We start from the raw sequence: 12,530 nt of genomic DNA on the forward strand, positions 1-12,530 counted from the left end.
TCAAAATGACCTTCCAGTTGCACACTTCCACAGGTTGTCCTTAAGCTGTTTCCTTGAACATATAAGGAATAATTACTGTTTCTTCTTTGTGCAGTTTGATGTCACTCACATTTGAAAATGTTAGATTTGATCTGCTAATTATGAGAAATTAGGTTGATAACAATATTACCCGTCATAACACTAAAGCGTTTTATAATTTAATACCAAATATATTTACTGTATTAATCAATACTAGTGTGGTTATTAATTTTTTTTTTTAATTGAACATACAATATTTTTTCAGAGGAGTCTTATTGAATTTAAAATAGCTGAAGTAAATCGTCAAATGAAGAAAGCCAAATCTGTAGCCCTGAAAATTCTGGATGAGTTGAAAGCAGCAGGAGCAAAGTATGTTTGTGTTTAAAGGTTGGAATTACTAAATTAGGTCCATTATATTGAAACCCTTGAAGTATAATTTAATTTAATCATGTTATTATTAACTGTATTCTGATAAAATCTGTTTATATTGAAGTGAAAATATTTCAATGCTTTTCTTAGGAGCATTGTTGATAGATCAGCTAAACCTTAGTTTCATTCAGAGATATTTAAACCTAACCATAGTGTGCTTCCAAGAATGAGTATCTATTATTAGTGATGTAAATTTAGTTGGAATAGTGTAGACAGATCAGCTAAGGCTTGATTGTTGTTAAGAAATATTTAAGCCTAAGGCCATGCTTAAAAAATAATGTTAGGTAACCCATGCCTGACCCTGGTCAAGAAAGTTGGGTAGGCAGGCAGGCAGGCGTTTTTTTATTTTATTTAAGTACTATCCATTGTGTTTTTTTTTTTCTGGATAACATGTACAGAAGTAAGACTTAGCACAAGGAAAACAAAAACTGAATACAATCAAACACTTGTAAATTTTAATACACAACTGTTCCATCTTTTTAAACCACACATTAAACAATGATTCTAGAAATATCAAGAGCACACAACTTTCAACAATATCTTGCCAACAGTATACTGCTTGGAGCAGAGGAATAGTCTGTAATAATCAAGACATGTTTCGATACAACTTGGTTTTCTTTGTATGCAAGTCCTAAACTCTTAGTTGCATTACGTTGATGCCTACCCTGACATGACCATGATATTATGATAAACAAACTGCACATCAATAGTCAGGAGTATATAACGTCCAACTGCAGTAATATTAAAGTCAAGTATGCATTTTACAGTGTAACATTAAATTTTAGTGTTGAAAGTTATGTAGGTATGACTTATATATAGCTGTATCATCCATATATTCTTGTTTGTATAATTTTTTGCACTGTCATTATTTACAAAATGTTTTTTATTACTTTTACATAATATAGGGGTTAGCTTCTTAATAACACCGGTTGTATAGTGTACAAAGCACCGAGTATTCTACATGTTACAGTCATCTGTCATTGGCTGATAATTCCTATTTCACTCTGAAACTAAGCTTTTCAAAGGAATACTAGATTTCTGTCAGAAAGCTAACACTAGAATTAGGATTTTTTTATAATTACTACTAGTTATTAGGACTAAGTGATAACATTGTGTGCTGCCCAGAAACACATAGAGTGAATTTGATATAAATTTATGTTAGTGATATAGTAGTTGTAGAGTTATCTCAACTGAAACAAGAAGAAGAAGAATGATGAACAATTTGGTGGGTTAGTCACTTTCTGGTTTGGTATCTTAGTAACGGTTTCTTGCCCTGTTGGCTAGAGAAACAAATTAAAGTGATTGGCAGTCATCTTTTAATGTAAAACTCTGTCATTGTTCTTTTTTAGCATGCATATTTGTATTATGCCTATTGAGTACCATGGCCATCTCTACATATACAGTCTGATGACTCTATGACATTAAAATATAGGTCAGAACAATATGAAAAAAAAAATACCATATGCCAAAATAATGAGCAAGTTAACTTTTTCTAAATTGTTAATCAAAGGGTTTCATTTAATAAATGTAATACTTTTAAACCCATTTTATATTCATATATATATATATGTAAATATATATATATTTTTAGCTTTCTTTTTGGTAGTTTTTTTTAATCCATTTAAGCAATTACTTAGACTGATAAGGCTTAATATAAATATGTAAACAATGGCTAACTCAGTAACCTTTTTAGAAAAACAAAACTTGATGCAGTCAAGTTTAAAATGACTTAACTAAGTCTGTCTCATATTCTTCCATAAAAAAAAAGAAAACATTTCTTTTAATACTGCAACATTATAATTGATCAAATGATGTATAAAATGATGAAGCAAACGTTTTAGAAGCTTTAATAAAAAAATCAAGACTGTAATTGTGGCAAAATTTGTTCGTAAGCATCTTCTATTAACATATCATCAAACTAAGCTTTTAATACCTTGTTTCCTTGGAAAACTGTAGACCTACCTATAAATACAAATACACATTTGAATAGAAAATAGCTAAATTGTTTTGTTCTATAAAAGTGTAAACTTAGTAATCTCAAACTACTTAAATCATTTGTCTTGTTACTCTGTACGTTTCAGCACAAAATATTACCCTTGCATGAATGTTGATTGTGAGCATATGACTCGTACTGTATTTCGTTTCTGTATAAATTGAAGCTGATCTGTGAATTCCGAAAATGCTTAAACGATTACACTATTTTTTATATTTCTAATCAGTAGTAAATAAATTCCTACAATTTTTAAAATGGCATATATATATATATATATATATTCAAATAATAACGTATGCTACTTGTAGATACATTAACTTGTATGTTTGTTTCAAATGAGTTGCTATTCAGAAATACTTAAGCCTTCTATACATGTCCTTGCAAGAGTATTTGTTACTTACTATTACTGATGTTAGTTTAAGCAAACTTAGAAAATACTTTTTCAAGATATTTTAATCAAAAGAAAAGTTTCATAATTTGCTGTTTTAATATATAATTAGATTATTAGTAGAGTAATTGAATGTAGACAAGGTATTCAAATATATATAAGTGTGTTTTTAACTGTTAAAATAGACATATAATCTATACCAAGTCTATACATACATTACAGTCAAGCTACTGAAAGATGCTGTGATATTACACATGCATGTTTAGTTTTTCAAAAAAAAAACTGTTCATCAGAGGGTGTTTTACCTTGTAAAAGGGTCATTCTCAGTTGCTAAGGGATATGTGTGCAAAGTTTTAGCATTCAATAACTAAAAGTTTGACTGCTAGAACTTGAACTGACAAATGTAGAGACTATGAAGTGCTTGATTGCTGTTTGATTGCTTATACACGGGTGAGTTATTAAATGTATCGGCAACTCTTATAACAGTTATACCTTCAGCATTTAATTCAGCATGAAGTTTGATTTTACCTGCACATTATTTTAAATAATATTAAATTTTGAAAGGACATTTTTTTTTTCACATACAAGCTGTTTCATGCAGTTATAGTTGAAACTTCTCAGTCCCTTACTTGTTAAAAGTTTTGTTTTGTAAGAACAGAATCAAATGAGTATACATCAGTTGTCATGTGCCAGTTACGTCATGTTATACTGAAAAGCACAGTGTTCTTGATTTCATTGGTTAGTTTTGGATTAATGATCCAGTTCTCTTATTGTAGGCCTAGTGTTTAGGGTCCTCAACTTACAGGTTGCAGGTTCAAATCCCATTACTGAACATGTTCGCCCTCTCAGCAGTGGAGGCATTATAATGAGACAGTCAATCACACTTTGTAATGGTAAAGAGTAACCCAATAGTTGGTGGTGTCTTCACTCTAATCTATCAATTCTAGATTAGGGACAGCTATTACAGATAGCCCTCAAGTAGCTTTGTGCAAAAATTCAATAAAATGAACAAACTTTTATCATACTTTACATACATATTTGCAACATGATGAGTGCATATGTATTTCCGTATTGTGAATACAAATATATATATACACAAAAACATACAGGGTTCCTGGAAACTTGCAAATTTATTAACTCTTTCAACATGGGCTCGGTCTGTGGGACTGACCTCGTAACCATTTTGTGCTTGTTAAGAGTTTTCATGCTATAACTTTGAATTAGTAAGCATGGGTTCACGGAATTTGGAAGGTTATCAGCAGACATTACAGGGCTTTCATATGCAAAATATCAGATTTTTTAAAATTAATTTTTCATATTTTTTAATTAATGTTTTTCTCATGCCTTTTTTCTTTTTTGCATGTTGACTATCCAACATGCAAAATAATTTTGATTTTAAGATTAAAAATACTTTAATGCATCAGAAAATTTTAAAATCTCACGTGCGATATTTTTATAACCTTCAGATAATTATCAAACATTTTTTAAGAAAAAACTTTATATTTTATCTGTTATTTTCACTTTCAAATCTCTGTACTGGTTTGATAGATTTGACTGATCTTGTAACCACCACAAAAAATTTGGAAATGAATATAGATTATACTTTTTTCATTCTAGAATGACTACAAATTATAACATTAAAACACAGATGTTTAGTCAAAATAGCTTAAATCTCATAACATTATTCATTTATATATATTTATTATACTGACCTTTCAGCTGTTCCTGGCTAACAATACAGAAGTTACAATGACATGACACACGTGCACTCATGTTACCATAACCAAGAATATAACACTGACCTTTACAAAGTGACCTGTCTTGGCTGTGTTTTAGTGGACTAGTATTTTGTAAAATACAGTTACATTTCAGTTATAATACATTACATATGTATATATGTTATTACTATTTACAAATAAGTTCTTAAACTTATTTTTCTTAAAATGTAGAACAGTAAATAAATAAGTATAGCAAACAGTTATATCGTTTAGTTACAAACTTTGTACTTGTTTGCTGCTTGCTGTAAGTTGCTAAGCCTTATCAAAATTCGCACGTGGAGGATGTGAAACGAAATAATTTTTTTAAATTTTATATATATATATATATGTTTTAAAATAACTAAAAATCATAAATTACTATGTCAGTACCATAGAATTACACTATAATTTATCAAATGTAGTAACTAAACTGTATATGGGTCTAAACGAATATGAAATTTCAAGCTCACTAAAAGTTAATGCATGAATAATTCAGTTGTGCTGAGAAAGCCACTAAGGGGACATTCTAAGCTTTCAATTGGTTATTCACATGTTGTAGACAGAAGCAAGTGTATGTAAGCATGTCTTTCCAAAAATGGAAAGACTGTGTTTGATACAGTACATATAGCAATATCTCAGCAAATAGAAAAGATAAGAGATTCTTATTTTATATTATAGCTTGTCAATATCGCTAATTTGAGTTCCTAATTCGTACAAAACTATAGACTTTGTATGTATTTGGACATCACAAACATCTAATTTGAACAAAAGCTGCATTCAACATACCACTTGACACACAAAAATCATTATTTAGGAATTTCTTTTTAATATTTAATTTTAAACTAAAAAAATTAAATAATGTATAATACTAAAATTTGAATTATAATCTGCAATTTTATACCAAACTTATTGACATAAATTCATAAAATAGTAGTTCATTAAAATTTTGAATGTGAGTCAACAAACGTGATGATGTGGCCTTTAACCCGTTAACTGTGTGCATAGGGTTAAGTAAACATTAACTCTTGTTTGTCCCATGTCTTGCTACCATGGTATTTCATACACATTGCAGTGTACTTCTGTTTATCTGGTGGAATTCTAGTAATGACTGGATCAGAGGGTCAAAGCTCTTGAAACACTATCTTGTTAAGATAATTTCCAGACAGCTGTATTTGTGTATGACCAGCTGTGTGATAGGTTTATTTCTTCTCAAATGATTGATAGGATCTCAACGGAGAAAACAAGCAAGCATTATAGAGTTAATTGAAATATTTTGCTCTATTTTCAACCAAAGAATCTTATTAAACAAGATAGTGTGTGGGGAGGAGTATACATAAGCATTAAGTTAAAAGTATCTCTGTCTCTCTCTCTCTCTTTAGTAATCCACTGATTGCATCTCCATCTAGTCTGGCTGTGAAACAAGTGGAACATTACATTCTTGTTCTCAAACAGAGTGAAGCCTCCTTTCGGGTAAGCTCCTCTACCCTGTAGCATTTGTTCAAAAGGTAGTGGCCCAGTACATTGATTGTTGTATGATATTTTTATAATAACTTTATTCTGCGGCAAGTATAAGATAACGTTAAGACAAACTATGAACATATGCTGATGACACAGTAATCAAGGATTAATTATTTCATTCAGAGATGGTATTATTAGAATAGAAGTGTATCTTTTATTTTAGTAAAGGACATCTTGGTAAATTTGCCAGATATTCTCTGTGTTTCTTAAGTAGATTGAAGTAGAAGAGTTGAAAGTATTCAGAAATTTTTTAAACTCACTAGAAAATTTTAAATGCTATATATCTTGGGTGTGAATTGGAGTTACCCAGAAGTTCTATTGTGTGTTGTTTTTGTTTTTTTTTCATTGAGGAGAAACAAAATGTTGCCATGCGGTCAGTTTAATAACATCTTCTATGAAAATGCCTTAATCATGTAGTCTTTCATTCGTGACTTCACATTTTGCATTGTGATCTCTGATATTGAGGTATAATGTTGAGCTTTAAACACACATTAATACACTTTAAGAGATACAAGAATACTTGTCAAATATAAAATATTGTGAAACCCAGACATCCTACTGATGTCACTAAGCAAGTTGATTCACAGAAAACTTTAGGCTTAGCTAATGTAAGTTTGTCTTGAATCAGAGTAAAGCATTTGTATGAAAAGAAATTATTAGAGCAAGGTTTGGACAAGTGATTAGCATGCTGGACTATGGATCTGCAGCTACATGTTCATTGTTCACATTCTGTTAACACCAAAAACAAATCCCACTTTGCACTTTCGGGCTTTGGGTGCATTATAAAAGTAAAGATCATATCGCACTATTCAGTCAGACAAAAATTGGCCTTACATCTAATCTATATATATATAAAGTACAAACTTTATATATTTCTATATCTGCTTTCATAATTTTTAGTTTTTCTTTTAATTTTATAAGGTCTCCAAATCAACCCACCTGGAGTCGAGAGTTAAACTGTGGCATCACAACAATGCTTGAGTTAGAATTTTTTTTTATTGTGAGTACTTGATAAATAAGATATATTTGTCCTTAGTCTGAGTATATCACCTTTTATATAACTGTATATATTTTTTAATGTTTGCGTATGTTCCATCAGCAAATGGCAGACGAACAACTTGAAGGACTTTCTGCTGGTAAACATGTGAAAGATTTCCCTGAACTTAATCTTCCAGACATTCCTGACCTTCCTGTATTACAAGTATTGCAAGGAACCACTGTAAGTATTTATGTTGAAGACAACTTTTAAGAAACTCTGCAAAATTTTTCCTGGTTAACTTATAGAATTTTTTTTCTTGAACAAATTACAGGAATAAAAGTAACATATTATGTTTTTTGAACAGTTTGCATTTTAAAATTTTTTAGAAGTTGTGCCTTAAGCTATATTATAGTAATTTGTCCAAGTCAGTCCTTTCAAAATTTCATATTAACACTGCACTACTTGCTTTCCAGAATCATGTTATATAGTTATAGATATTTTTATACATAGCTGAAAACTATATGTCGTGTATTAATGATGATATCCACTTCTCCAGTCGTACAATTATAGTGACACAGGGTTTACATGAATTCTAATCTGTACTTTTACAAGGGATCATCTGAAAATTATGGTAAAGCATGTAAAGTAGTTACCCAGCAAAGTCCACCCAGAAGTTCTTTGAGTTTTCTGAAATCATAGGTTGTTTTTTTTTTCACTTCCTGTGAGGTTTTTAAGATTAACAAATCCTAAGAAAAGAGTTTTAAAAAGATAATTAGTTTGGCGTTAATGAAAATATTTCTTTGATACATAGCTTAAATAATTTTTTGAACTGATTTTTTCAAAATAGCATATTTTCATTAAGGATGATATTTAATGCATTATTTAATATTATATGATAGTTTTCACTGCAGAGCTATATAAAAATCTGATTAAATCCTTTAAATGTTTATGATTTTTGTGCAGATTGATATGATCATATTGTGAGTGTAGGTTAAATAAAATATCATTAAAATATGTCATTATTATCAATACTATTCCACAAGCAAATGAGAGAGACTACAGTAGATCGGGGGAATAATTATATTTACTTGGGGATTCATAATACTTCTGAGAATGAATCTTGACTTGATATTAGTAATAAACATGATCGAAATGTAATTTATATTTTTTGTAGTCATAAATAACGTTGTCTTTCTATTTTGAAGACTGGAGAAATTTGAAAAAAGCGACTTTTTTTCTACATGCCATATTTGTACTCACCATCAAATAATACGTAGCACACTCTGCAGGAATTAATAAGCACTCAAATAAGTCTGATACTGGAAGTGTTATAAATAGCTTTTGTACCTGATGAATTTAAATTTTGATAATATTTCTTTTTATAACTTCTCCACTTGTAGCCTGTACCTACATTGATAATAGATGGGTACATGTATTGAGTACCAGCCCATTTTGCATTCTCTAAACACGAATAGAAGAAATCTCAACAGTTTCTTCGGATGATACGTATTTTGCAGATGAGAGTTATTGGTGTTTGAAACTTTTATTTCATTATGTGTGTGACTTACTGACTGTACCAGAACTTATGGTAAAATTTGTGCTGTTTGACGGTTTTTCATTTTTTCTGACTTAAAAATCTGGAAATATTTAATTTGTCTGTGTACTTGTTTTTATTATCAAAGTATGTTTTTATTTTAGACACGTTTTCACAATTTGTTTTTAGCCTGTCATTTTTAAACAATATGGAAGGGGAATTTCCTTTCCCCTTACTTGCAAACCATTGCAAGCTTCTTCATTTCTACAAGTAACCCACTCTTGTCTACTCAGATGACTGAAGCTTCGACTGTAAAGTCAGGGCTGTCTGTCAAAGGTACAGCCTCACCTCCACAAGAATTGTCAGACTTTGTCAAACCTATAATGGTGCCTACACAAGCTGGTGCTCTTAAATCAGAGAACTTGGCCAAAAATATTGTGGTTCAGAATGGCAAGAGTCCTCTGAAGGCAAAAAAAGAAAGTATGAGAGGTAAAAAAAAAATCTGTTCATATGTGTGTGTAACATAACTATAAAACTGAAATTATACGAGGCTCTGTTTTTTGAAATCATTTCTGGAAAATCAAATCTATTTCAAAAATTAGCTTGCGCTGTAGACTGATCATGATAAAACTAAATTAAAGTATTACTCTTATCTGCAAAATTAAATATTGTGGGAATTCTTGTAAGATGAGTCTACAAATCCATATTCTTAATATTTTCAGTAGCTATTAAAACTGTTGATGGTTTCCTTGTGTCAAAATTTATTATAATTGTGTTACAGTATTAGATTTGTTAGGATATGCAGTTTGTCGAGAAAATAACCAGGTAAGGTGTTTTATTTTTTAACAGACTTAGATCCCATAGAGTTACCTAAGGGAAACCACCTGCAGACACACGTGAGAACGAGAAGTACTTCACGAGAGTTAAAAACAGAAATGTACATTAATTCCCAGTTAGCTGCACCGCAGGTCAGTTCTAGTCAACCAGACCTGGATTATTAACTTTGCTTTATGTTGCAAATTAAGCAAGATTTTTTGTAAATTTAAACCAGAGTGTTGATTCTACCTGATGGAAATAACTCGCATACTGGATGTTATTTCCATTTTATTATAATGTTTGAAGTAGAAATGTAACATAAATAGCTTTCCGTTTAGATTTGTCCCAAATCGAAAAGAGCCCACAAACATGAGAAGCATTGTATTAACTAATATAAAAAATTAGTTTGGAGAGAATCAGTGTATTGTCTTTACTGCAAGAGTTTCAGCTATGATTTTAATGTAGTAAATAAAGCTAATCCTTTTTTTATACCAAGTTAAAATAGTGTATTTTGAATTATATCAGAAACATGAAAGACAAAAAATTTTGTTTCCTCTCCCATTAACTGTTTTTTTCTTATTCTACTGCTTTCTTGGTAGGTTTTTAATATTGATCTGTTCATTTTGAATTAATTTTCTGTCTGTTTAACTCTTCAGAGATCAGACATGGTATTTTAATGTTAAAAATGTTTGTTAAGCTCTACCTTGAATTGTATGGGCTGTGTTATTTTACACACACATTTTAAAGTATGGTTAAATTGGTGTACACTTCTCTGTAATAATTTATTTTGTTTAACACCCAGCTCACGACTCAACCAGACCAAAATTGTAAGTTTTGGGGGCAAAAAATAGTCTATACTCATATTGGGAATTTTTTTTTCCAAAAAAAAATGACTCAAGTCCGAAAAGGGGAATGATCTGAAAACCTCAAATCTACATAGTTTCCGTGATACAACATCTCGTGCTCGTAATAACAGGTGGCAAGTAGGTGAAATCTGGAAGGGGGTGATCATCTTTCCCGTGTCAATCACTCATAGTGTATATTAGGGACTGTTGTGTGATTGGTGCCCCATTCAATGTCTCATTATGGTTGGGTGATAAGAAAAATAAAAAAAATGATGATTGGAAAAAGTGTGGGGACTTGTCCAGTCTTCCTCTCCTTCTTCTGCTACAGTATTATGGAGTATTAACTGTTCTAGTTCTGTCTCATTGTCTGTGAGGCACTAAAAAACACATCTTCAACAAGTGCAACTGCATTGTATTGCGATTCTCATTATCTATGCGAGTAATATGGGTCTTTGATATCCTCTCAGAATTCGTGGATGATTTTCCTGCTGTACATTTGGTCTCATGCATGGTCGAGTTGCCCACCCACTTGAGAACGAAAAAAGCAAGCTTGTAGTCATTTGGGACAGAGCTATACATGTTCTCATTCCTGACCTCAACAATGTTCAGTTTCCTAGACTGCCACACAAATAGAGCTCTCTTAATAGCATAGCATTGGACATCATGTGACTCAACTTCATTCTTCTCATCAGCATCAGACAAATTACATTGTGCTTTCCGCCTATGCTGTGCCTGTGTCAGAATGCTCACACCAGTCAGTAGTACAAAAAAAAACTAAGATCTTACCTGACCTCTGTCACAACTACTTTCATCATCTGTTGACTCTTGATCTTCTGTGTCGACGATGCATTACTTCACCTTCACCGACTTCTCCCTGGGGTGCTTCCGAATTAGGATGCATTCATTATATCCCAGACTAACATCCACGTGAATCTCGGGTCCAATGCTCAAATAAGCTTCTCAGAAGTATAGAATTTGTAAGACCTTTACTAGCTTGAAAGGTGAGTAAAAGTGGGATTTTTTTTTTGGGGGGGGGGGTTGAAGGTAGTGGATAGTCGTAAAACAGTGTAGAATGAGAATAATGAAAATTGGATATGCTTGTTTGATTCTGGAGGGGCTTTTTCCAAAACTTTTCTCCCCCAAAATGTCTGGTTAATTTGGACATTGTGTGTTAAATTACAAGTTTATTTGTGTTTTTACACCTCTGTAAAATATGATTAGATATTTTACTATAAATAAGGACAAAGTAATGAGAATGTCAGTTTCATTTAGGGAGTTGTAACTTTTGTTTTTATCAGCCCACAGATTCAAAGTCCAAAAAACCATATGACAAGCTGTTGGAAAAACTAAACACGAAATATCCACAAATCAGCCAGTAAGTTCTGTAAAGTGATAGTTAAAAAAAGTAAAAATTTAGTGTGTAAATGCTAGGTATCACTTAAAGAGTTGTGATTTTCACAAGAATCTCATAAAGTGGTAATGTTGGAGGTTAGCTACATAAGTGCCATGTTTCTCCCATTTCAAGTGTGTAAATGCTAGGTATCACTTAAAGAGTTGTGATTTTCACAAGACTCTCATAAAGTGGTAATGTTGGAGGTTAGCTATAAAGTGCCATGTTTCTCACATTTCAAGTGTGTAAATGCTAGCTATCACTTAAAGAGTTGTGATTTTCACAAGAATCTCATAAAGTGGTAATGTTGGAGGTTAGCTACATAAGTGCCATGTTTCTCCCATTTCAAGTATCCTGAGTTTATGATGCAAGGCCTGTGGTGTTCAGTATAATTAAGAATGATGTAAAAATGTTTAATGATTCTCTTTACTGCTACACACACTTGCAGTTTACCAGCAGTAACAAAAAATTGTTTTAAGAAGCGATATCCGAGACTGAATGGAATTTGATCCAACGACTCTATACGTTTTGCGTTTGAATCCCACTCACTGTCAATTTTCACTTCAGAAAAGATCCTAAACTTGTTTTAAAAAAATATTAGATTAATTTATATGTCTGAAGCCTTTTCTTAGTTATTTTTTAATGTTATGCAGTGAACTGAGCTAATACTACTGCTAATGTGTTACTTTGAATAGACCGATATTCTCTTGCAATGAAAAAAAATAAACTTCCTGTTATGAAAACATTCAGTTGTATTAACAACTATTCTTGTGTCTGCTTTTAGAACCGATCTTACAACTTACATCAAAACCTTCCGAGCTCAGAAAAAAGGGTTGACTGGAATGTCATGCATGGAGATTTAA

The 12,530-nt window shown here is 31.4% G+C and overlaps 1 protein-coding gene across 1 annotated transcript; it reads left to right on the forward strand.

Annotated features, from left to right (window-relative positions):
- The first annotated feature begins 277 nt into the window (after positions 1-277).
- Positions 278-12,530, forward strand: LOC106459747. Its single transcript, XM_022386285.1, has 7 exons — positions 278-405; positions 5,965-6,055; positions 7,203-7,322; positions 8,910-9,105; positions 9,466-9,584; positions 11,576-11,652; positions 12,452-12,530. The coding sequence occupies exons 3-7, from the start codon at positions 7,206-7,208 to the stop codon at positions 12,528-12,530; spliced, it is 588 nt and encodes a 195-aa protein (XP_022241993.1). The 5' UTR covers positions 278-405; positions 5,965-6,055; positions 7,203-7,205.

This window comes from Limulus polyphemus, unplaced genomic scaffold (genome assembly GCF_000517525.1).
Source record: "Limulus polyphemus unplaced genomic scaffold, Limulus_polyphemus-2.1.2 Scaffold656, whole genome shotgun sequence".
NCBI classification, from domain to species: Eukaryota; Metazoa; Arthropoda; class Merostomata; order Xiphosura; family Limulidae; genus Limulus; species Limulus polyphemus.